The 27,244-nt window shown below is 43.2% G+C and overlaps 1 protein-coding gene across 10 annotated transcripts in view; it reads right to left on the bottom strand.

The window, feature by feature from the left end:
• TJP2 (tight junction protein 2) overlaps positions 1-27,244 on the bottom strand; it is a 139,656-nt gene that overhangs the window by 36,924 nt on the left and 75,488 nt on the right. For 7 of the 10 annotated variants that reach the window (XM_015117858.3, XM_077966198.1, XM_015117863.3 and 4 more), the window contains 3 exons: positions 7,193-7,246; positions 2,981-3,105; positions 1,099-1,201 (listed from right to left, as the gene is read on the bottom strand). In XM_015117858.3, coding sequence (XP_014973344.3) covers positions 1,099-1,201; positions 2,981-3,105; positions 7,193-7,237 — 273 coding nt within the window. In that variant the 5' untranslated portion in view covers positions 7,238-7,246. Of the gene's footprint in view, positions 1-1,098; positions 1,202-2,980; positions 3,106-7,192; positions 7,247-14,653; positions 14,733-27,244 lie in introns of those variants that run through there. The other 3 variants (XM_015117855.3, XM_015117860.3, XM_015117861.3) reach the window with 1 other exon arrangement.

Raw genomic sequence — 27,244 nt, 5'->3', positions numbered from 1 at the left:
ACTTTCCTTCGAATGGCTGGCAAGACATGAGTGTTTATATACATACAGAGACCAAGTAAAGATGGCAGAATAGTAATATTTTAGAAGATAAATGTTTATTACACTGATCTTTCAACTTTCCTGTTTGAAAATCTTCATAATATAAAGTTGAAAAACATTAAATACCATATATGTGGCTGGGTGTGGTGGCTCACGCCTGTAATCTCAGCACTTTGGGAGGCCAAGGTCAGCAGATCACCTGAAGTTCGGGACCAGCCTGATCAACATGGAGAAACCCCGTCTCTACTAAAAATACAAAATTAGCCGGGCATGGTGGAGCATGTCTGTAATCCCAGCTACTTGGGAGGCTGAGGCAGGAGAATTGATTGAACCCGGGAGGCAGAGGTTGCGGTGAGCCAAGATGACGCCATAGCACTCCAGCCTGAGCAACAAGAGCAAAACTCCCATCTCAAAAAAAAACACAAAAAAACACAAAAAAACCTATACCTGTATCTCTCTCTATATATATGTGTGTATGTGTGTGTGTATATATATATATACACACCATATATGTGGGTGTATTCCTATTTTATTAGCATTCTCACTTTGTGTGTCTACCTGCCCCACTAGAGTGAACACACCTTGCAGCACAGATTGGCCCCAGGGCCTAATGGCATCCAGCTCATAGTTGATCCTCAGCCAGTGAATGAATGAATGAATAGATGAATGAAGATTACAGACAGTCTTCTAATGAAACTCTTAGTCTATGAAGATATAATACACCTTGCTTGGGCCTTTATAATGAGTTTTTGAGCTGAAAATTTTTTCCTAAATTTTTTCTGAATCTAGCTAATTCTCTTAGGGAATAATTGCCTAACTTTATTCCTAAGGCAAACTAACTCAGATCAGAGAATCACTGGCCTCAGGAGAAGACACAAGGAAAGGCAGGAAGGATAACTTACACACATCTTCACACCCCTCCAAAAGTACTGAGAATCCAAGAACAGCGGTCCCTAGGTTATGTAATTCTGTCAAATGCTTAAAAGCAAGGGGTAATTTTCTTCTGGGCAAAAAAACAAAATGCTATTGAGGCGAGCTGAAAGCAAACCCAGTACTTACAATAGCAGCGATCTTCCCACTTTTTCTGAGCTGCTGAACTGCAAACGAATGAAGCACATCCTCCATGGGGGTGCCATTGACCATGACCACTCTGTCATTTTCTCTGTAAACAAGAAACAAAAATGGGTCATGAAAAACTCCCATCTATTCATTGTAAATTATTTATTTAGGAACAAATAGAAGCAGCAAATCGACCTGAAAGGCTTTCTAAAGGGCTCAGGGTCTGGTGGCGCCCAAGGCCCAGTCAACTTGGCATGAGATCTTCCAAAGAAAGGAACTGGGGGCCATACAGCTCAATTCTGAGTGTCTAAATGGAAATCATCTGGGAAGAGAGAGGCCTGATCTCCCCAGACTACAGGGTCACACCAGGAGGTACTGGTACTTGATGACGGTGAGGTCTGGACACCAAAAGAAACTTCTCCATAAATCCCCTATTGCCTGAGGTGCACGGTGAGCTTCAGAAAAGTCTAAAAACACTCCCTCCAAGTAGGTGTATATCCATCCATTTGTGCTTTTGTGCAGGAAAAGGGCCAAAAGCTTGCCTTGGATTCTTAAAGAAATTTTGAAATCACAGAATCCTATTGCTCCAGTTCATCCCAAATATTACTTTAAAATTTTGCATTTCTCCATATGAAATACTAACTTTGATAAAACTACAGAGGCTTTCTTAACTATAATTTTATTTTTTTAGAGGCATGGTTTCCGTCTCTCACCCAGGATGGACTGCAGTAGCTCACTACAACCTCAACTTCCCGAGCTCAAAGGATTCTCACCTTAGCCTCCCAAGTAGCTGGGACCCGAGAAGGTGCATGCCATCCCAACAGGGTCTCACTATGTTGCCCAGGCTGATCTTGAATACCTGGCCTCAAGTGTTCCTGCCACCTCAGCTTCCCAAAGTACAAGATTATAGGCATGAGCCACTGTGCTTAGCCCACAGAGGCTTTAAACACCAACAGAACCTAAACTTTTGAGCTATTTAGCCAATGCAGCCATACAGTTAACTTTTGATTTCGTCCTGAGAGGTTATCCTGTGGGAATCAGGCATGTATCATTTAAAATGGCATTACCAGCTGGGTACGGTGGCTCATGCCTGTAATCCCAGCACTTTGGGGGGCCAAGGTGGGCAGATCACTTCAGGTCAGGAGTTCAACACCAGCCTGGTCAACATGGCGAAACTCCGTCTCTACTAAAAATACAAAAATTAGCTGGGTGTGGTGGCAGGCACCTGTAATCCCAGCTACTCAGGTGGCTGAGGCGGGAGAGAATTGCTTGAACTTGGAAGGTGACGGTTGTGGTGAACTGAGATCACACCACTGCAATCCAGATTGGGTGACAGAGCAAGATTCTGTCTCAAAAAAAAATAATAATAATAATTAAAAAGTAAAATAAAATGGTGTTACCTCTTCAGGCCAGAAAGCTGGCAGTTGGAAAACTTGTGGTTTTCCTATAGTAAATTTTCCCAACTTCCACATCCCTCTTACAAATAAGATAATAAATAAACCAAAGTCTCCTTATTCAATTCTTAAAAGAATATAAATTAAAACAAATATAAACAGTGTTGGGTAAGCATTGGGGTTGAGAAGCATGCCAATTTAAAACTGCATGTTCAGAAATGATTCCTAAACCTAGGAGGGACGTTTGGGACTATCTCCTTACAGAAACAACTGCCCTCCTCGCTCCAAAGATGGGGTGTTCCCAAGATTTGGGCATTGTTCAAACATGGTGTGTTACGGCTTCCACTCCAGCTTGAAGACTTTCCAAATATTATATAAAAGTTTGTTGTTTTTTCTTTTTTTAATATAAAGTGGATACCAACCAAAATACCCTGTCTAGGGCCAACCAGTAGGGCTGGCAGGGGCCGCGGGGTGAGGGAGACACTCACTGGAGCAGCCCGTCAGCAGGCCCACCCGGGAGCACGTCAGAAATGACAATCGACGTTTCTCCATTTTCAAAGTGGGGGTTGTCTCGGCCTCCAGACACTGCAATTCCAAATCCTCTTTTGGAATCCTGTACATCAGAGAGGAGAAATATTAAAAATCCTTCAATAAGTGGCTTTCAGGATTTATTACACGCACTCAATAAAATAAAGGTCAAATCAATAACCAGAGACTGTTCAGGAACAGATGGGCTTACAGAAACAAATGAGAAACAAAATAAAGTATAGTCATAGTCAGCTGACAGGTTTATAAAGGGAAATTCCTTATCTGAAAGAAACAGCCTGTGGAGGCTGGAAAAGATTGATAGTGCAGACTGCAGTTATCACTAGAAGCTGGCAGCAATAGGAAACAATGTCTTCAGTCCAAATAGGAATGTACTGTTTGAAGCACCAGTTGTACCTCTTTGCATCATGCTGGCCTGAGCTGGAAAAAACTTCAGTAAAAACTGAATCTGTACTAAAACTGTATTTTTTTCATTTTCAGATTTTCTTATTGTAGTTTTGTTTGTTTGTTTGTTTTTGTTTTTTTTTTTAAGAGACAGAGTTTTGATCTGTTGCTAGGCTAGAGTGCAGTGGTGTGATCACTACTCACCGCAGCCTCAAATTTCTGGGCTCAAATAAGCCTCCTGTCTCGAACTCCCAAAGCACTGGGATTACAGCAGGGAGCCACCGTGCCCGGCCCATACTGTAAATATTTTTAATTTTTCCGTATATTATGATGTTTTGACATCTTAAAAACAAAACAAAACAAAAAAAACCTTCTGCCTAGACTCATGGCTCATGTCTATAATCCCAGCACTTTGGGACGCCAAGGCGGGCAAATTGCTTGAGTCCAGGAGCTGGAGACCAGCCTGGACAACATGGCAAAACCCTGTCTTTACAAGAAATACAAAAAATTAGCTGGTCATGGTGGTGCACGTCTGTAGTCCCAGCTACTAGGGAGGCTGAGGTGGGAGAATCACCTGAGCCTGTGAGGTCAAGGCTGCAACAAGCCAAGGCAGCTTCTGCACTCTAAATGGGCAACTGGAGATGTCTCTAAAAAACAAAAAACAGGCCGGGCGCGGTGGCTCAAGCCTGTAATCCCAGCACTTTGGCAGGCCGAGATGGGCGGATCACGAGGTCAGGAGATCGAGACTATCCTGGCTAACACGGTGAAACCCCGTCTCTACTAAGAAATACAAAAAATAGCCGGGCGAGGTGGCAGCGCCTGTAGTCCCAGCTACTCGGGAGGCTGAGGCCGGAGAATGGCGGGAACCCGGGAGGCGGAGCTTGCAGTGAGCTGAGATCCGGCCACTGCACTCCAGCCTGGGCTACAGAGCGAGACTCCGTCTCAAAAAAAAAAAAAACCAAAAAACAAAAAAACCCCACAACTTTCTAGCTACGTGGGAAGAGACCGCTCTTCCCTGTGCTACGTCAATCCTTTTTAATTTTATTTTGCTTTATTTTTATTTTAGATTCAGGGGCACATGTGCAGGTTTGCTATATATGGGTATTGTCTGATGCTGAGGTTTGGGCTTCTAATGATCCTGTCGCCGAAGTACTGAACACAGTACCCAAGTAGTAGTTTTTCAAGCTTTGCTCCTCTCCCTCCCTCCCTACTTTTGGAATTCCCAGTGTTAACTGTTCCTATCTTTGTGTCCATATGTACCCAATGTTTAGCTCCCACTTCTAAGTGAGAACATGCAGTATTTAGTTTTCTGTTTCTGCATTAATTTGCTTAGGATAATGGCCTCCAGGTGCATTCGTGTTGCTGCAAAGGACATGATTTCTTTCTTTTTTATGGCTGCCTAAAATTGTATTTTAAAAGTATACCTTTAACCTCAAAGTAGATGAGCTGGTAGTTTCATTTCAACATAAAGTGAAAAAGACGTAGATGGATTTTTTTTTTTTTTTTTTTTTTTGAGACGGAGTTTTGCTCTGTTGCCAGGCTGGAGTGCAGTGGTGCTCAGCTCACTGCAACCTCCACCTCCCGGGTTCAAGCAATTCTCTTGCCTCAGCCTCCCGAGTAGCTGGGACTACAGGCGTGCGCCACCACACCCAGCTAATTTTTGTATTTTTAGTAGAGACAGGGTTTCACCATGTTGACCAGGATCGTCTCGATCTCCTGACCTCATGATCTGCCTGCCTCCACCTCCCAAAGTGTGGAGGCATGAGCCACCGTGCCCAGCCCACAAATGGATTTTAAAGATAAAATTTGAACATAAAATGTGTGTTGAGATCTCATGAGAAAGCAAAGCATTAAACCCTTTTCTACATGCATGGAAGATAGGAAATAAGATTACATCCATGATCAGTCTAGCAATGCACAATGGTGAGCACAGATAATACATAATCCTAATTCATTTGTGTTTTAAAAAGCTAAGTCTGGGCCAGGTGTGGTGGCTCGCGCCTGTAATCCCAGCACTTTCGGAGGCCAAGGCAAGAGAATTGCTTGAGTCCAGGAGTTCGAGACCAGCCTGGCCAACATGGCAAAACCCCATCTCTACTAAAAATATAAAAATTAGCCAGGCATGGTGGCACGTGCCTGTAATCCCAGCTACTCAGGAGGCTGGGGCAGGAAAATCACTTGAACCTGGGAGGTGAAGGTTGCAGTGAGCTGAGATCATGCCACTACACTCCAGCCTGGGCAATGGAATGAAACTCCGTTTCAAAAAAAAAAAAATCTAAGCCCAGTTTCATCCAGATAATGAGTATATGTGACTGTATATTCTTAAATCTGGGTTAGATTATATAAAAATTTACTCCGAGACTAAAAGAAAATCTTTCCTCCCAAGGAAAGTTTCCCATGTGGGGCCCACTATGCTGACTGATGATCAACAATTACAAACTCAAAACAGGTTGGGGGTGTTGTCTATTAATCACATGGCTTTGAATTTGGCAACTTCCACCAGCTGGCACCTGGTTTTAGACAGAGGCAGCTCCATCCTCTATGCCAAGCCTAAAACAATCTCTGACCTCTGCCAATTTTGGGTCCACAACTCAAGGAATGCATGAAATGCTCAGGGAAAGGGCAGAGGAGAGTCAGAAAGACGAGGAGAGTTGAAAAATAAGACCTAAGCAGACAAAATTCCTCAACTGAAGAAACTGTGATTACTGATCTGGAAGTCTGGGCACCTGGGCACTGGCCCAGAGACATTTTTTTCTACCTGGGTTAATTCAATAAACATTAAATTCGGGAATGTCTTTAATTTTCATAGAAGACAAAGCTTGAAGCTCACAGTTCTGAGGGTCAAAGGAAAACTCTCCCTATGAGGAGCTTACGGTCCCTCTAGGAGACGACAGATCCCGGAGGAATTCAGAGCCAGAAGAAACCCTGCAGGAGCCAGAAGAAACCCTGCAGAACCCAGGAAAATCACAGTCATGAAGACTGGAAGGCAGCTTGATGGAATAAAAATGCGGAACCGGCTGGGCGTGGTGCCTCACGCCTGTAACCCCAGCACTTTGGGAGGCCGAGGCAGGTGGATCACCTGAGGTTGGGAGTTTGAGACCAGCCTGACCAACATGAAGAAACCCCGTCTCTATTAAAAATACAAAATGAGCCAGGCGTGGTGATGGGCACCTGTATGTAATTCCAGCTACTTGGGAGGCTGAGGCAGGAGAATTGCTTGAACCCAGGAGGCGGAGGTTGCAGTGAGACTAGATTGCACCATTGCACTCCAACCTGGGCGACAAGAGTGCAATTCCGTCTCAAAAAAAAAAAAAAAAAAAAAAGCGGAACCATGAGGGCAGTTCTCTAGCTCAGCCTCACCCAAATGACTTACAGTCTCTTGGATCCTACACTTTTTAAGAGTTATAAGGTATGTATATGTTATAATTAAAATTATAGAAGTTGTAAATAGCTCCCTCAACATCCTTAAACATTACAGGTCACTTTCATTCTTCCCTTTCTTTTCTCTCTTTCATAACCTGTTCTATCTGGAGTTAAGTGTATACACTAAATAACCTCTAAAATGTTCTATATTAAACAGTCCTTAATCAAAAAATACAATAGCATGCAAATCTTTGTTAACATAGCAATTATTAACAGTATTTATAATGCATTATGCACCTCAAGGGGGGAAAAAAAGTCAAAACTGTGTGTAGGCAAAAATAAATAAGATCCATGATCCGTAAAATCAAGAACATGACTGTAGAATATATGAAATGTGCAGAACTCACCTTTTGTAGGGTCACAGTGTACTGTTCCCATATCAGCTCTTCCATGCCTGGGGCCTGTTTTAACAGAACAAAACCGGTCTGATGAAAACCACAACCTTTTCAATACTAGAAATAAAATTATCATTCAAAATGCCTCGACATCAAGTCCAGCTCACACTCTATACCAAAAAGAGTTAATATTTGTTCATTATGCTACCTATTTTCAAACACACTCCTTCAGTGAAATGAAACTGGAAACAATACTTGAAAGTGAGAGACAGACCCTAAAAAGAATGGAATGTTAAGTGCTGAGTCCTTTTATTATCACTATTCCAAAACACTGTCATCATAAAACCCTTTAAAAATATCTAGTTTCAAATAGATTATTTTTTTCTAATCATCCTCCCCCTCTTCCTGTCAAAGGTGACCTCGTAGGCAAGTTTTCTGCATGTTTATGTCTAAAAATAGCCTTAGCCTTATCATAGGGTATGTCCAATTGGGCGACCTGCGGGATCTTTTGGCTTTTTCTCCGTCTGTATCACTGGGTATGAAAGATGAAAGTCTTCATAAATGGACCACTGGGACTTCCATCTCTGACAATATTCCAAAGTAAGTATCTAGAAAAAACTAAAACTGGTGGTGTCATTTTACAAATAATAATCTATTAAATGCAGGCTGCCTTGAGAAAGCTAGAAATGCCAAGAACACTCAGAACCACAGAGACAAGCCAGCACTGAAGCAGGCATTTAGAGGAGGGTGGGGATCTCAACAGGGTGGGAAATCAGGTCTGGGTGGATCTATTAGGGGAAAAAAATACCAGCACACAGATGGAGACCTTGGCTATGGGTAGAGTGGAAATAACTAAAAATAAAACCCCAGAGAATTTCTATCAACAGACCTGTATTCACATAGGTTTGGGCATTCATATTACAGACGTGACCACACCCTGCCAAACACTAACGCCTACTGTGGTTCTGCACTGGCCATACCACCAGGTACACAGAGGCAGATGCGAATCCTCTCCAGAGATCACACTCAAACACAGCCTTCAAGGACTCCCCAGATAGTATGTATCCAAAGAAATGAGCCCACAATTTAAACATCCACATCACCATGAGTGAGAGGTAAAAGAAACATAAACTGAAGAATCAAAGACTTTAAATATTTGAAATAGCAGCCACAGACAAAAAAGGAGTATCTATAGTATGTGTATACATTGGTTTTTTGTTTTGTTTTGTTTTGCTTGAGACGGAGTCTCGCTCTGTCACCCAGGCTGGAGTGCGGTGGCGTGACCTTGACTCACCGCAACCTCCACCTCCCAGGTTCAAGCGATTCTCCTGACTCAGTCTCCTGGGGTAGCTAGAATTACAGGCGCACACCACCATTCCCGGCTAATTTTTGTATTTTAGTAGAGATGGGGTTTCACCATGCTGATCAGGCTGGTCTCAAACTCCTGATCTCGTGATCCACCCGCCTCGGCCTCCCAAAGTGCTGGGATTAAAGGCATGAGTCACCAAGCCTGGACTATGTGTATATGTTTTAAGAAATTAGAGGAGGGCTGGGTGCAGTGGCTCATGTCTCTATTCCCAGCACTTAGGCTGAAGTGAGAGATCGCTTGAGCCTAGGAGTTCAAGACCAGCCTGTGCAACATAGTGAGACTCCCATCTCTACAAAAAATTTTTAAAGTTAGCCAGGCATGGTGGCACATGTCGTAGTCCAACCAGAGCAACATAGTGAGACCTCACATATATTTTTTTTTTAAAAACCCTCAAAATACCTGAAAAAGGTCAGAACGAGAGATCTGTGCTACCAGCAATCCTGGGTCTGGATGGTGAATGGGGCCCGGGGTGCCAGGGACACAAGCAGCCCAAAAGTGCAAGATTTAGGTTAAATGAAGGCCCATCAACACAAGGAAATATGTAAACATTCCAAAAGATTATCTAAAATATGTAAAACTCCCCAATTACTTAAAGTCTAAAATATGTAAAAGATTATCTAAAATATGTAAAACTCCCCAATTACTTAAAGTCTGTTCACTATGACAACTGTTCTTCAATTTGAAAAGATAAAAGTGAATTTTCAGGTGAAATTTTTATATCTTACTCATCTTTGTCCCATTATCTGCTACAACAGTGTCTGGCACACAGAGTAGGCACTCAAAGAAGTTTTTTTCTTTTTAATACATCAAGAGATGGATACACTATTCATTTATCATTCAATTAATATGATTGAAGCACTCATTGCTACTTACTTTTTTTTTTTTTTTTTTTGAGACGGGGTCTCACTCTGTCACCCAGGCTGGAATGAAGGTGTGTGATCTAGGTTCACTGCAACCTCTGCCTCCTGGGTTCAAGTGATTCACATACCTCAGCCTCCCAAGTAGCTGGGATTACAGTTGTGCGCCACCACATCCAGCTCATTTTTTGCATTTTTGGTAGAGACATGGTTTCACCATGTTGGCCAGGCTCATCTCGAACTCCTGACCTCAAATGATCTACCCACCTTAGCCTCCCAAAGTGCCGGGATTACAGGTGTGAGACATCGTGCCCAGCCTATAAATTTTCTTAAAGTTTCTATCAAATTCGTGGCTCTCTGCTGCTTTGATAGCATACGTGAGGTGGGTGGACTAAAAACTCAGGTGCCCATGATCTGACTTTCTAGACGTGCTCTACAGCCATTCCTCTCTGGAATTTTGCCTGTGTCGAAAACAGCATTTTCCAATATGTATAAAAAAAATTTTTTCCAAGATTTTAATGAAGTTGTACATATTTGTTAAATTTTTTTTTTTTTTTTTTGAGATGGCATTTCACTCTTGTTGCCCAGGCTGGAGTGCAATGGCACGAACTGGGCTCACCCCAACCTCCACTTCCTGGGTTCTAGCGATTCTCCTGCCTGTCTCCCGAGTAGCTGGGATTACAGGCATGTACCACCACACCCAGGTAATTTTTGCATTTTTAGTAGAGACAGGGTTTCACCATGTTGGTCAGGCTGGTCTCGAACTCCCAACCTTAGATGATCTGCCTGCCTCGGCCTCCCAAAGTGCTGGGATTACAGGTGTGAGCCACCGTGCCTGGCCAAAAAGTTTTCTTAAACGGAAACAGAAAGCAGAAACCCAGTCGGGCATGGTGGTTCATGCCTGTAATCCCAACACTTTGGGAGGCCAAGGCAGCTGGTTCACTTGGGGCCAGAAGTTCAAGACCAGCCTGGCCAACATGGTGAAAACCTGTCTCTACTAAAGACAAAAAAAAATTAGCTGGGTGTGGTGGTGCACATCTGTAGTCCCAGCTGCGTGGGAGGCTGAAGCAAGAAAATCCCTTGAACCTAGGAGGTGGAGGTTGCAATGAGCTGAGATTGCACCACTGCACTCCAGAGTGAGACTCTGTCTCGAAAGGAAGGAAGGAAGGAAGGAAGGAAGGAAGGAAGGAAGGAAGGAAGGAAGGAAGGAGGGAAGGAGGGAAGGAGGGAAGGAGGGAAGGAGGGAAGGAGGGAAGGAGGGAAGGAGGGAAGGAGGGAAGGAGGGAGGGAGGGAGGGAGGGAGGGAGGGAGGGAGGGAGGGAGGGAAGGAGGGAAGGAGGGAGGGAGGGAGGGAAAAAGAAAGCAGACACTCAACTGAACTCCTGCAGTAAATCGGAATTGGTTGCCCTTTTCCATTTCCATAGAACACCTTACTAACTCCTTACCAACTTCAGTTTTAGATGTGGCCTTAGTAAAACCAAGCCACTACCACCCAGAAATGACCTCATGAGCATGCCCACTTCTCCAAGCTCATCTTCTCAATGCCTTCTTATACCTTAAAGCTGTCAACTTTCAACAAAGTGAACTAATCTAGAAGTTGTGGTAAAATAAATATATTTGCCAACTCTTCTTTGGATATAGTCATAGCCACATGAATTAAAGGGAAAAAAAATCACATAGCACCCTCCCCACAAAACTTACTTTAAAATTATCAGGAAAAAACCTAACTGGGACTATGACAATCATCCCCAGGATTGGGCAATGCTACATACCAAAAAAAAAAGCTCAATATCCCAAGGAGCTGTGCTATTACAGAGAATATTTTTATGAGTACATTACTTTTAAAAATACTTTTCTATTTTAGAATTTAAAACTACAAACTCTTCAAAGTTTTGGATTTAAATTTATCATTTAGCCAAATAAATGAGTTCCTGCAAAATTTTATTTTTTAAATGTGGCTCAAGTAGAATGAATCTGGCTTTTGAAATTCACAGCCCTTCAACAACAGGATGACAGTATCTTTAAGTGTTCCTGCGCTGCCTGCAAGGGTAATTTAAATTAAATTTGTCAGAGAGGATTAATCTCCTACCAGCACCACCACCAATCAGACCTTGCTATTAACTTGCCTGGTGCCTGAAACCAATCAGATCGCGAGGCTTCTTCTTACCTACGGTCAACAGGTAGTAAAATTAACCATTAGCTACTTAATGTAATATTCAAAGAACATATGCTCTGCTAAGCCAAGTGATAAACAGAAAATCTTAATTGTAAAGGTAGGGAACTAGAGTAAAAGTAAATTTTTGCAGCTCTGTTGAGCATTAAAAATACACCATAACTATGTATATTTAGCCTACAGAACTGTGACTTTTTGGGAAAGTCTCACAGAAAACTCTTCATTATTCATTCATTTGTTCATTTATGCAAAAACACTGATTAAGCATCCACTTTCTGCCGAGCACATGGTTTGTGGCACTTCAGACACATCAGCGAATAAAACCGCCAAAGCCCTTGGGCAGTTTACCAAAGAGCAAACTACTGAGTGTCTTTCCTGCCTCATTTATATAATTTTTCAGAAACATAGAGCACCCCACATAATCATCCTTATTCCTCAGAACATCAGCTCTGGGAACATCCCTGGGCTGCCAGGGTGCAGCAGCTTAGCTGGGAGCTGTGGTCATGGCATTCAAACTAGGCCACCGGGCTCTGGTCCCGCCCAACTTGTGCTTGGCTATGCGCAGATCAGACTTGCTAGCAATAACTGACGTTTCTCTGAATGACAGCAGGTAGCTGCTTAGCACGAGGGGGAGCTTTACAGGCAGGCCCATAGAGACAGCACACATACATCAGAATTAAAGGCATGCACATTCCACGACCCAGTCATTCCTCTACCCAGGCAGAGGCCCCCAGAAAACTGTGTGACTATATGCACAAGGACACATGTATATTCACAGCAGCAATGTTCCCAACGGCCAAAACCTGGAAAATATCCCAGTATCTCTCAAGGGCAGGATGGACAAATTGATACATTATTAAAATACAATGTTATATTGCAATGAAGACAGACAAACCAGTCACACAGACCACCACAAAAGGGATGCATCTCAAACATAAAGTTGAGTGAAAAACACCCCAGAAGGATTTGTAGAGTATGATACCATTTTTATACAGCTCAAAAAACAATGTTTTACAACAACTTGAATAACTTTACACTACTGAACTGTACATTTACAAATGGTAAAGACAGTAAATTTTGTTATGCATTTTCGCTACAGAAAAAAATTGCCAACAAAATTAATCTATTATTTAGGGGTGTGTGTTTGTGTGTATGTGTATGTGTGTGCGCGCGTACGCACCCATGCAGTGAAAATATAAAGAAAAAGCAAGGAAATGAAAAACATAACATTCAGGATGAGGTGACCTGGCCAGGAGGCAGAGTGTGGTGGGAGGTACACAAATTTCCCTTGTGTTTTGTTTTGGTAACGGTCTGCAGATATGTGTAATGGGCTCATGGCATTTGTTTATTATGCTTCATGATTTAGATATTTAATTCTTTTAGAGTACCAAACATTTCATAAGTTTAAAAGAATAGGGAGATGAGGCCAGGCCAGGCGCAGTGGCTCATGCCTGTAATCCCAGCACTTTGGGAGGCCGAGATAGGTGGATCACAAGGTCAGGAGACCGGGACCGTCCTGGCTAACACAGTGAAACCCCATCTCTACTAAAAATACAAAAAATTAGCTGGGCGTAGTGGTGGGCACCTGTAGTCCCAGCTACTCGGGAGGCTGAGGCAGGAGAATGGCGTGAACCCGGGAGGCGGAGCTTGCAGTGAGCCGAGATCGCACCACTGCACTCCAGCCTGGGCAACAGAGCTAGACTCCGTCTCAAAAAATAAATAAATAAAATAAATAAATAAATAAAAAATAGGGAGATGAGTGGGTGAACATCAAAGTGAATACTCACTCCTGGTGAAGGATCTAGGTATCCAAGAGGCACAGGTATACTTAACAGCAAATTTTTCAATGCAGTTAGAATTTTGCAAAGTGAAGAGGGTACAATAATTTCAACTGGAAGGAGAGCGAGTTGAGGGATGGTACCAGTAATTTGAAAGGGGCAAGGGGGGTGAAGCAAGGCAGGTGCGGTGGGCAGGGTGGGGACACAGGTGTTAGGTCTGGGGAGCTGTGGGGGGAGGTGCACGCAGAAAACGCTAAATCGCCTTCTTAATCCAAGTGTCAACATTCTATCCATCAGGAGGATCTTCAATGTGCTTTCATCATCTTTCCTTATCACTTTTACTTTTCATGTAAGTAGTGTTCATGACAACCCCCTTTATATCGTAACAGGCTTCTTAGACCTCATGGAAAGTTAAAAGTAAGCTAACTCTTCTACCATAAACAAAAAACTTAATGCATTAACAGTAAGGTTTTTGTGTGACAAAATAAGAGAAAGGAACTAAGGCAAATAGTTATTTGTTGTGCTTTTTTTAATCTACTTTTTATAAAGCTTTTTTCCTTCGAAAAATCTTGGCCAGACAGGTTAAAATCCTATATATTTTACATAAAAAATGTAGAAACGTGTTAAAAGCCAACCCTAAAACAGATACCGAAGTGTTCACTGCCCAAAGTCCCCCTGAGCAGGCAGCTTTTAGATTCTATATCCACGGACTGCTGCTGCCCAGTGATGGAGGTCAAAGCTAAAACCAAAGATTAATTGAAAGCTGTCCACATAAGAGACACGCTTCGTAAGTCTCAAGTCATAAAAGTAAACACTCACACATGTTCAAACCACAAGGAAAAAAAGAACATGTGAAAAACACTTTTTCTTCTTCTAAGTTAGAAGCCTAGACATAGTAAGAATATAGATTTCTGCAACATAAGAAAGCAAAAAGTTTTATGCCAAAACAAGAAATTCTCATACATGAACAAACACAAAAGCCAGTATGTTAAGCTCTACCCAGGAAGCAAAACCATTACAGATTCCGAGCACATGGACAACAGCAGCCTTTGATCCACAGATCCAGTAAGAGGCTATAAGTTTCACACAGATGTGCTAAAATCAATACAAGTATTTTTTTAAAAAACCACCAGTGACTAACTACAACCTACAATCTCACAATTTGTTGCTGAAAGATGCCAGAAGCACAAACACATCTGAGGATAAAGGAGTTACTGAGAGAATGGTTTTGCTTCCCTCCCCTTCCCATGAAGAAAGGTTGGGGAAAACAAGGGGAGAGCTTGCAGAGGGACTCACACGGCCTTTCCATCTCCCCAACTTTTTAACAGCCTGGATCCACATCCTACGCAGGGCTTGAGCAGTCTTCATGGTCTCTGGAGATGCATGGGCCAGGCCACCGCCTACATCCCGGGCTGCTCACCCATTTCCATCACTCCACGTGGTTACGTAAGGCGGATACAATAGTGGCCCACATTTCCAGCAAATCCTGTTGTCATCTCACACAGTGACACATCCATACGGCAGGGATGCCAAACGCTTTGAAAAGCACTACTTATGAGCAAAAAAGAAAGCAGTTCGGATTTGCACCACTTTCACAGCTTTTTTCTTCTCCCTCTCTCTCCCTTGCCAGGGAACTAGAGCATCCGAGTAGGTATTTCTTTTAGGCACATAAAATGATTCACCATCTAAGTTGACAGTATTAAGTAAATGAGACATTTTAGAGCAACACTATGGAAAAGAATAGTTAGAGAAGTATTTATGTATACAGTATAGACCCTCTGATACACACACACACACACAAGCCAGCCAGAAATAAACTAGCAATGTTTCAGGTCAACTGAATGGCTAATGTTACATAGAAATTAAAAGGCATGAAAAGAAAACATTTTATATCCTTGGAGATAACAAGGGGGAGATAAGACTCGATCATTTGGTGCTGCTCAGAGACAACTCAGGGACAGAAGGCTTGCTCAGCAAAGTTCCACTATCTAACCTTTTTGGAAACTTAGCAGATAAAAGAATAACAAAGAACCCTGCCGTCTGTTTCTTTGTCTTTACCACCTGGGGAGAAGGGAGGGGTGGAGAAGCAAATTTTAGGTTTCTGAACATCTAGCAAAGATTTTATGGGATGCTTGGGGCTTGGGAGCTGGGGTTGGGATTTCAGAAGCCTGGTCTTGGGGAGCCTCTGGCCAATTCTTGCTACCATGGTGTATGTTATATGCCAATGGGTTGAGTCAAATAGCTTGCAAATGGAAAATGTGCCATCTGATTTGAGGCTGAGATGTATATAAATCTGGACCATGAGATGGCCACCATCTAGGAAACAAGGCGAAGCAGAGCCAACGAAGTGATTTTTAAAGTCACAAGATCTGGAGTGAGATCCTTGTCCTGTCACTTAGCTGTGGGGCACTGGATATACTATACCCTTCTTTATACAGTGGCGATAAAACCATCTACACCTCAGAAGGGCAATGTCAGCAAGAAACAAGGCAATCTCCACAAAGCACTCGTGCTGGTGCAGGACAGGCACTGGGAAATGTGTGTGTCCTTTCCTAAGGGTCTATGACAGTAAGTTCTCAGTTGAGTTCTTAGTAAGTGTTATGACAGTTAAATGAGATCAAAAGTGAATAAAAGTTTGTTTCAAATCCTACACTTTGCCAGGTACAGTTGCTCATGCCTGTAATCCTAGCACTCTGGGAGGTCGAGATGCGCAGATCGCCTGAGCCCAGAAGTTCGAGAGCAGCCTGGCCAACATGGTGAAACCCCATCTCTACTAAAAACAGAAAAATTAGCTGGGCATGGTGGTGCACACCTGCAGTCCCAGCTACTTGGGAGGCTGAGGTAGGAGGATCACCTGAGCCCAGGAGGCGGAGGTTGCAGTGACCTGAGATCGGGCTGCTGCATTCCAGCCTGGGCCACAGAACGAGACCCTGTCTCAAAAATATATATATATATCCAGGCTGGTGCAGTGGCTCATGCCTATAATCCCAGCATTCTGGGAGGCTGAGGTGGGAGGATCACCTGAGGTCAGGAATTCAAGACCAGTCTGGCCAACATGTTGAAACCTCGTCTCTACTAAAAATGCAAAAAAAAAAAAAAAAAATCCAGGCATATTGGCAGGTGCCTGTAATCCCAGCTACTCTGGAGACTGAGGCAGGAGAATCGCTTGAACCCTGCAGTGAGCCAAGATCCCACCACTGCACTCCAGCCTAGGTGACAAGAGCGAAACTCTGCCTCAAAAATAATAATAATAATAATAATAAATCCTACAAGCGAAGAGGGCAGTGGGTACAAAGGAGGACCTTGGAATCTAAGCAAGTGTCCAAACCTTAACCTAGGCTGTGCAGACATGTGCAGGCTCTGTACATACCAGCCAGGTTCAGCCTATGGACTGGCTCACTAGGCCCCACGTGCAGAGGAGCCTGACAACCCAGGCAATTCGGGGAGGGTTCAGGCCAGCTCACTCCTTCACTCTGACAGTCCTAAGGAAAACACCTGAGCTTACCCTGATGCAGAAATAAATACTTCTTTCCCTTAAGTTCACGCATATTACCCAGAAGTCAGAGATGTCCTAGAATTTAAGAATTCCAGATTCTTCTACAGTGATCTCCAGAGGTCATAGTTTCTAGCAACACTAAATCTTTTTTATTTTTAATTGTGCTGAAAAATATATAACCTAAAATTTATTATCTTAACCATTTCTAAGTACAGTTAGGTTTGAACAGCAAGGTTTGAACTGCCCTGGTTCACTTATCCATGGGTTTTTTTCAGTAAAAGCTATACAGAGTGTGCCTGCCTCCCCTGCCTCCCCTTCACCTCCTCCACCTCTTCCGCCAGGGCACAGCAGGACCAAACCCTCCTCTTCCTCAGCCTACTCAACATGGAGACAATCAGGATGAAGTCCTTTAGGATGATCCACTTCCACTTAGTGTAATAAATGTATTTTCCTTCCCTAGCTTACTTTATTGTGAGAAAACAGTATATAATACATATAGCATATAAAATGTGTTAATTGTTTATGTTATGGTAAGGTTTCTGATAAACAGCAGGTTATTGGTTTAGTTTTTAGGGAGTCAAAAGTTATACATGGATTTTTGACTGTGTGAGGGTCGGCACTCCTAACCTCTCACTTTTCAAGGGTATACAGTGTAGCAGTTGCTAAGGTTTCAATTTATGTGTCTCACCAAAACTCACATGCTGGAACCTAAGACCCAGTGCGATAGTGTTAAGGGGTGGGGCTTTTAGGAAGTGATTAAGAGGGCTCCAACCTCATGAATGGGATTCATGCTCTTACAAAAGGGCTAGAGGGACCTAGCTAGACCCCCTTGCTCTTCTACCTCTTCTGTCATGTGAGGATACAGCAACTGCCATCTTGGAAGCAGAGAGCTGCCCTCACCAGATGCCAAATCTGCTGTTGCCTTGATCTTATTAAACTTCCCAGCCAAAACTGTGGGCAAATAAATTTCTGGGTTTTTTTAAATTTCCCAGTTACAGGAGTAGGAATTGACTAGGACAGTAGTATATTCACACTTCAGAATATACTGAACTTAAGAACTCTTCATCTTGCAAAACCAAAACTCTTGCCTATCAAACAACTCCCCATTTCCCTCTCCCCACAGCTCCTGACAACCACCATTCTGTTTTGTGATTCTACAAATTTGACTACAACAGACACATCATATAAGTGGACTCACACAGGATTTGTCTTCCTGTGACTGGCTTACTTCACATGGCATAATGTCCTCAAGGTTCGTCTAGGCGCTGGTGTATGTCAGAAGTTCCTCCCTTTTTAAGGCTGAATAATATTCCATTGTATGTATATGACTTATTTTGTTTATCCATTCATCTGTCAACAGACACTTGGGTTACTTTCACCTCTTGGCTATAGTGAAAAATGCTACCATGAATATGGGTATGCAAATATGCCATCACTAATTCTTTACTCATTCATTCAACAAATGCCGACCAAGTGCATTGTGCTCTGAGGGACAAATGAAGTGCAAAACAAAGCACTGCCCTCAGGAAGCTTTGCAGGAGCCAGCATCTGATCAAAGCAGGTTGGCCAGGGAGGGTTTCCATGAGCCAGGGACACCGACATGAGGTCTGAAGGAAAGGACAGGATTGGAGGGGTGGGGAGAAGGGTTTGTTCAGGGTCCAAAGAACAGCGCAGGGCAAAGACCTGACAAAGAAAAGGGGGAGGGGACAGTAGAAGATGGCCATCAGAACATAAGAACAATTGCAGCCTGCTCCAACCAGCACTTGTTCTACCACTGGCATCAGAAGGACATTTTGTGGTGGACAGCTGCCTCCACGAGCAGAGCTTATGGGTTGAAGGATGTGCCTTCTCAAAGATTCCTAGCTTCCATACTCATAGATCCAAGAGTAACCATGCACCTGGCCCTGTGGACGGAAAGACAAATCACCCCAAGTCCTGACGCTAAGGAAGTCACACAGCCCAGTGGGGAGGCGGGGTGTGTAAACAAGCAATTACAACTCAGTGCAAGTACAAGAGCGGACCAAAAGGCTCATTCATTCGACATATACTCCCTGAGTACTTACACCATGTCAGATGCTGCCAGAGGATATGTGCCAAAGTCCTTTCCTCACAGGGAGGGTTTTAACAGAGGAAGCAGACAAGAGTCAATATATATCATCACCTCAGGACAGACATGTCACAACAGTTTAATAAGTGCCATGGGATGGGAGACTGGGAAGAATTAATCCTAGGAAAATCTGAACAGCTCTCCAGATTGCTGTGGGAACAGCAAATGCAAAGGCACTGGGGTGGGAAACAAGCTTAGTACATTTAAGAAAGAGAAAAGGCCACGTGGGCTGGAGCAGGGTGAGTGATGGGGTTATAGCAACTACATAAAATGTGAAGCGAGGCCAGCCCCCATGGTGGCTTAAGCCTGTAATCCCAGCACTTTAAGAGGCTGAAGTGGGAGCATCAGTTGAGCCCAGGAGTTCAGGACTGGGCTGGGCAACAAAGCAAGATCCTATCTCTACGAAAAGAAAAATGTTAAAATCTAGCCAGGTGCAGTAGCATTGTGCCTACAGTCCCAGCTGCTTAGGAGACTGAGGCAGGAGGATCACTTGAGCCCAGGAGTTGGAGGCTACAGTGAGCTATGATCATGCCACTGCACTCCAGCCTTGGCAATACAGTGAGATCCTGTCTCTAGAAAAACCACAAAACAGTGAAATCGATGGCACAGGCAGGTTGTCAACTGGAGATGAAAGGCCTGGGTGGAGGGAGGTATGTCCCAAGCACTGGGAGGCTCCCTCTCCCACAGCTCCACACTGAAGGATAACTTACTGGTCAGGTGGGTGGGCGTTCTGCATAGAGGAAATAGCACGTTCAGAGTCAGGAGGGGTGACCTGCAAGGTGTGTTCAAGACATTGCAAGTACTCAGTGCAGTCGGGCAGTAAACTGTTTGTTTAATAACACACACAGAATTTCACGTTCTCAGCAGGGACAGACATGTCAAAACAGTTTAATCTATGGCTTGGGAGCCTTAAAATGCATATTCACCCCAGAAATGGGAGACAAGGTGAGTGTGAAAACTGGAGAGGAAGGAAGTCATTAACATTTGGCAGGGCACCACACCAAGTACTAAATATACAATACTTCCCTGAACGCCCACAACCCTGTGAGTTAGCACCACCATCCCCATTTTACAAACAGGGAAGCTGAGGCCAGAGAGTGTACACAGCCCAGCACTGTCAGAGATGGGATCCGTGCTGCTGCCTGACTCCAGATCCTCATCTCCATGAAGAACGTGATGTGTGCTTTCCACATGCTGAGCCTTAATACATGTTACTGGATAGGTGGAAAGAAGGAAAGGAGGGAGAAAGGAAAGAAAGGAAGGAAAGACAAAGTAAGACAGAGGGAGCACTCACTGAAATCAGTCAGGTTCCAAGTAGGCTCCAAACAGTGGATCTGAAACTTCGGGAGGACACCACCCAATAAATGGGCCAATGGTTTTATGCATGATGTTTCCCTGTGGTGCGTGCGTGCCTGTGTGTATGTTTGAGACAGGATCTTGTTCTGTCGCCCAGGCTGGAGTGCAGTGCACAATCAGGGCTTACAGCAGCTTCAACCTCTTGGGCTCAAGCGGTCCTCCCACCTCAGCCCCGGAGTAGCTGGGACTTAAAGGCACATGCCACCACGCCTGGCTAATTTTTTTTTTTTTTTTAATTTTAGTAGAGACAAGGTCTCACTACGTTGCCCAGGCTGATCTCGAACTCCTGAGACTCCTCCTGCCTTGCCTTTGCAAAATGTTGAGATTACAGATGTGAGCCACCACGTTCAGCCCCCTCTGGTATTATGTTGTGTCTGCGATGTCATTTTACAAACCAACTCAAATCCTTAGAAAGGGGCAGTGTAAAGAAACAGCTAGCTGGCCTAGGCTGGTAGGTAAACCTACCTCCAGACGAAAATAGGACTTTTATAGTTCCCCACCTGCCCCCAGGAAATTGGTCTTATTTTTAACTATTGTGAAGAATTTAGTCAAAATTCTGCTCACTGGACAAAACTCTGAAACAGCTGTCTAATAACAAAACAGGAAATGCTTTTTTCCCAGAGAAGGCAGAAAATGAGTTCAACTCTTGTTCTTCCAAAAACAAATAATTTTTAACATTATAAACCAAGTCCTTTTGGCTTCAGAAGGGCACTTACCTGTGGTCTATTCAAACTTAAACCCCTCCTGGTAGCAATAAACTAGTTGCCACCTAATCCAACGATCCCTTATATAGTGTTTGTTTTACAAATAAAACCCTTTCATCATTTATTCCACAAGTATTTCAGTTTCAGATGTGATTTCACCAGGTCCTTACCCACCCTTCACAACGCAATGAGTGCCAACAGTGGATGATTAAATATAGCGTATGCAATGCGCTCACAGCACACACTTCACAATGGACACAGCTTGGTGATGACCAAGTTTAAAGGCAAAAAGCTACATAAATAAGCTTAGAGAGGGGTTTGTGATAGGTCACCAGAATTAACACAACTAGATCCCAGACCTACTACTGAAGAGTACCAGATTTACTGAGTTGTGTTTTTTAACCACATTGTCCTTTATTTACCTAAGGTAAATTTTTTAGCGTGCATTTAAATAAATAATAAAGAATTGGGACAGGTGGCCAGGCATGGTGGCTCACGCCTGTAATCCCAGCACTTTGGGAGGCCGAGGCGGGCGTATCATCTGAGGTCAGGAGATCAAGACCAGCCTGGCCAACATGGTGAAACCCCATCTCTACTGAAAATACAAAAATTCGCTGGGTGTAGTGGCACGTGCCTGTAGTCCCAGCTACTCGGGAGGCTGAGGCAAGAGAATGGCTTGAACCTGGAATGCAGAGGCTCCAGTGAGCTGAGACCGTGCCACTGCACTCCAGCCTGGGTGACAGAGCGAAACTCAGTCTCAAAAAAAAAAGAATTGGGAAAGGATGACAGGGTGCCTGAGGCAACCTGTAGCTTTCAAAGCAGTTGTGTTGAAACGCAAACAGCAATAAACTTAAACTCCAAAAACAGACCTCCATCCAAGACTGCGCCTCAATTCACCCATGAGTTTGGGCGCTCACTGAAATTCACTGCCACTTCATCAAATAATCGCATCATCACCCATTTCACAGGGTGAAACCAGGCAAACCCCATGAAAGCACTCTGTAACATCCAGGCTGGTAAACCTTCCAGTGGGAGGTAGACAATGGTGTCCACATAACACAGTGGCAGGAGCTCTGGAGGCCGTCACACACACCTGGGTCTAAGCTCAGTCCCCTACACACTCTCCAAGCTCTGTGATCTGGAACAGTTCACTTGGTAAGGCTCAGTTGCCTCATCCGCAAAATGAGGTCAAGATCCCTACCCTATTCGAATTATGAGGATTGAATAAAGTAATGCTTCTGAAGAGCATTGCTCAGTACTCATCACAGGATAAGCACTCTTGATGAGGGTTTTCCATCATTAATACGTAGCAGCAAATAAGCTGACCGCTCCCAAGTAAGAAAAGTCTGTTTTCTTCCTCTCAGAAGAGCATTATGAACACATGGTAGAAAAAAAGAAAAACAAAACCAACAAGTACATCACAGAACCCAAGAAAATTGAAAGTACATGTGTACACAACAACTTGTAGACAAATGTTCATAATGGTATTATTTAAAATAGCAAACAAGTGGAAACAGCCCAAATGTCCATCAACTGATGACTGGATAAATGAAATGTGGTACATCCATACAATGAACTGTTACTCAACAATAAGGTGGACCAAAGTATCTACACATGCTACAAAATGGATGATCCTTAAAAATAATATAAGCAAGGCCAGGCATGGTGGCTCATGACTGTAATCCCAGTACTGTGAGAGGTCAAGGCAGGTGGATCACTTGAGATCAGGAATTCAAGACCAGCCTGGCCAACATGGTAAAACCCCATCTCTACTAAAAATATAAAAGATTAGCCAGGTGTGGTGGCACCTGTAATCCCAGCTACTGGGGAGGCTGAAGCAGGAAAATCACTTGAACTGGGGGGGCGGAGGTTGCAGTGAACCCAGATTGCACCACTGCACTCTAGCCTGGGGGAGAGAGTGAGACTCTGTCTTCAGAAAATATTTTGTGTGTGTGTGTGTGTGTGTGTGTATAATAAGCAAAAGAAGTCAGACATAAAATGACAAATATTGTATGATGCCATTTATGTAAAATGTCAAGGAGGGGCAAATCCACAGAGGCTGAAAGATTACTGGCTCCCTAAGACTATGGGGGAAATGAGGAGTGACTGCTAATGGGTATGCGGTTTCCTTTTGGGGTGAAGAAAGTGTTCTAAAATGAATTGTGGTGATGGTTGCACAACTCTGTGAATATACAGTACTAAAAACCACTGGTTGCATACTTTTATTGTATGATATATGAATTATATCTCAATAAAGCTGTTTTAAAAAAAAGCGCATCGTAGAGTCTGCAGTCATAAAGTGTGGATTCAAATTCATGCTCCACCCTTTACCCAGGGCAAGTTACTTAATTTCTCCTTGCCTCAGTTTCCTCCATCTGTAAAGCAGAGGCAGTAGCAGTAACAAGACCCACCTCTCTAAGGTTGTTGTGAGAATTTAATCAGACAATGCATGTACAGAAATCAAGATAATGCCTGGCACATAGTACATGCTCAATTTTAGCTACTATCAATATCATTATTAATAGACTCATTTAACAGAAAGCACACTGAAGTCAGAAGTAAAGTAAGTTGGTTGAGCTCAAACAAGTAAAAAGTGGCAGAGGCCAGACTCTTAACTCAGGCTGGTGTGGCTAGAAAGCTTATATCCTTTCCACTGAAGAACCTTGCCTGTCCGCTATACACCTATTGTGCCTTCCAAAACCTACTAGTGACTATCACTGGTCTTCAAATCAAAAGAAATCCCAGCTGGGCTCAGTGGCTCATGTCTGTAATCCCAGCACATTGGGAGGCCATGAAGAGAGCACTGCCTGAGCCCAGGAGTTTGAGACTGCAGTAAGCTACAATGGCACCACTGCACTCTAGCCTGGGTGACAGAGTGAGGCCCTGTCTCTTAAAAAACAAACAAACACACAAACAAAAACATGATTGTTGGTGCTTGGGCACCAGACCAATCATGGATTCAATCACTCTGACAACTCAGAACATCTTTGCAAGCATGATAGCTATTTCCATGCCGCTGGCCTGGGTCCAGTCGACACAGCTAAGTGACTCTTCTGTAGTGAGTTGGTAACAAGAGGGTGCAGGAAGCGAATCAGGTCAGATTCTATTTCTGGCTGGTCAGCTTTGGTATATATGTACAAGTTCCCTAATGCTTGTGCCTTTGTGAATACCATGGAAAAGGGGGGCCTGAAACACATCATCACTGACTGGACATTAACAATATGCCAGACACCGTGCTAAGTACTTTATGGCTATTGCCTGTTAATCCTCCGAAAACCCTACTCCTGCTTTTTTCACATACAAAAATAGAAGGCGTGAGATCTCAAGGAACTTGCCCATGGCAATGCCCCACCACTAAGAGGTGTCTGGTCACAATTTGAATGCAAATTTGCATGAGTCCAATGTTCATAAGATATGAGGCAAAAAAAAAAAATCAGCAGATAATTACATTTAAGACCTCTATGTTCCTAGTTCTGACACACTAAGCTATAAACAGACCATTCTTATTTGTAATTACAAAGAAGCCATTAATAAGCCAAAAGGAAGGTGCTAATTTGGCAACACAGGCACAGCCCTGTCTACCCTATGATTTTAAACCTGACTAAGCTCATATAACACTGAAACATAGCTTCACTTTAAAAAAACAAACATACATACAAACCACCACCCCCATAATAGGCACCAAGATAAAGATAATTATAAACGGCTTTGTCAAAAGGTAGGTTGAAAAACCAATTATTAGAGCTGCTCAGCTAAATGCAATCAAGGTTGGCCCCATAGGAAACACATAAGGTCAACTGTCCCCTCCCTGACCTTGGGCACCATCAGAGGATGGTTCCCAAAGAAAAGAAGGACACATTAGTGCCACATAACAATGAGCCTGGTTAATCCCATAAAGCCAGTGAGCCTACATACGGAGTCCTGAGCTTCAAACACATGCCTTTCCTATTAGAATTGGAGAATAAATGCAAGAAGCCCACCCTTTGGGTATTACGTAGCCAACCCCTGGGAGCCTGTTAAAAATACAGAATCTCAAGCCCTAACTTGGACCTACTGATAAAAACACGCATTCTAACTAGAGCCCCTATGTGATTCATATGCACATTAAAGCTTGAGAAGCACCTCTCATCAGGGAGGTGACAGGGAAAAAAAATTGTTTGAGAAGCACCTGCCTAGCAATACTCTCCAACAGAAGTTTCTGCCCATGGTGACAATGTTCTATAGCTGTGCAGTCCAACACAGTAACCACTAGCCACATGTGGCTTCTGAACATGTGAAATGTGGCTACTGCAACTGAAGAATGCAATGTTTAATTTTAGTTAATTTAAATTTGGAAATAGCCACATTTACCATATAATTAACCATATCCCTAGCAGTCATTTAAGCCATTTCCGATGTTTTGCTAGTGTAACTAATGCTATGGCAGACACTGTGTGCATACAGCTCCCGCTCCATATTTTGTAGTTAATTATGGATCAAAGGGCACTTTTAAGCCTCTTCATGTGTAATGACCTATAACTTTTAGCAATTTACAGTGCTACAACCATTAGCAGAATGCCAGATATTAAGGAAAAAATAGCACTTATTCTCAAAAACAGTGAAATTCATTTTTACACTTTAAGAATCCTTTTGGTAATCTCTAAAATTTTTCCTGGGAGGGAAAAATAAGAAGGCTGAGGGAGCGCAGAGGAAGACTGAATTCCTTACAGAGGCACATGACAAAACTTAGCAAACTGATACTCCGAAAATACTGATTTCACCAGCTGTCAGTAAGAGACACAATAATTTTATTTTAAACTGTTAATCTATGGACAAGACTAAAAATCTTACAATTTATGGTTTCAACTGCATAAGTATGTTACATATTTAAAATATCATAAACGTGATAACTGAATGCGTTCTTGCATGGTATACTTAGCACAATGACCGGTGCCCACAGCACCTGATGGAAATCAACAGAGAAAAACAAACAATTGCTCCGTCATACAGGAACATACTCCATCCAGGCAGGGGGCAGCAAAGACAAGAGACAGGGAGGGGAAAGGTGAGGTTTCCTGTATCAAACGTGGAGCCAAAGCCAAGCTACTAAAAATAATGAAAATGCAAATCAACAAGCCTTCCTAATTCTTTTGACTTAATAATAAAACAGAGCAGATGAAATTGAAGCAAGTTATAAAAAAATAAAAATAAAAAAAAAGTTCGGGTGTTTGAAATAGCCTTGTTTCTAAACTTAGAAGAAGACCTCATTCTTCTATCCTGTATGCCATTATCATATAAACTGAATGAAGCTCACAGTTTGCATCATTATCCCATTGGTGACATGGGAAACTTCAAATACAGGCTGACTTTTTTTTTTTTTTTTTTTTTTGAGACGGAGTCTCGCTTAGTCTCCCAGGCTGGAGTGCAGTGGCGCCATCTCGGCTCACTGCAAGCTCCGCCTCCCGGGTTCACGCCATTCTCCTGCCTCAGCCTCCCGAGTAGCTGGGACTACAGGCGCCCGCCGCCTCGCCCGGCTAATTTTTTGCATTTTTAGTAGAGACGGGGTTTCACAGTGTTAGCCAGGATGGTCTCGATCTCCTGACCTTGTGATCCGCCCGCCTCGGCCTCCCAAAGTGCTGGGATTACAGGCGTGAGCCACCGCGCCCGGCCCAGGCTGACATTTTTTAAAATTCTGAATTAAACACTATTAAGCTCCTCTCAAAAAGTCCCTACTTGCCTGGTAACAAAAATTGCAGGCAGAAATTATATGTGATTTAAAAGCATAAAAAGGCACCCAGTTTTCCTTTTTGTAGAATTTGTAGTTATAGGAAATCATGAAAGGCCACTGCCTGGTAACAGATGTATTATCCACTAGGTGGTGCAGTGATGCAGAAAGAAAAAGGGAGAGAATGCCGGTTCCCCACAAATTGAAAATTTCAAAACATAATTCACAGGAAATTAGAAATAGACTTTAAAAATTACAATAAAAGCCAAGTGTGGTGGCTCATGCCTGTAATCTCAGCACTTTGGGAGGCTGAAGTGGGTGAATCGTCTGAGTTCAAGAGTTCAAGACCAGCTTGGGCAACATGGTGAAATCCTGTCTCTACTAAAAATACAAAAATTAGCCAGGCATACTGGCGCACGCCTATAGTGCCAGCTACTCAGGACATTGAGATGGGAGGACAGCTTGAGCCCAGGAGACTCAAGTGAGCTGAGACTGTGCCACTGCACACTAGCCTGGGTGA

This window comes from Macaca mulatta, chromosome 15 (genome assembly GCF_049350105.2).
Source record: "Macaca mulatta isolate MMU2019108-1 chromosome 15, T2T-MMU8v2.0, whole genome shotgun sequence".
NCBI classification, from domain to species: Eukaryota; Metazoa; Chordata; class Mammalia; order Primates; family Cercopithecidae; genus Macaca; species Macaca mulatta.
Note: the sequence above shows the minus strand (reverse complement) of the source record. Positions and strands in the feature narration are given on the sequence as shown.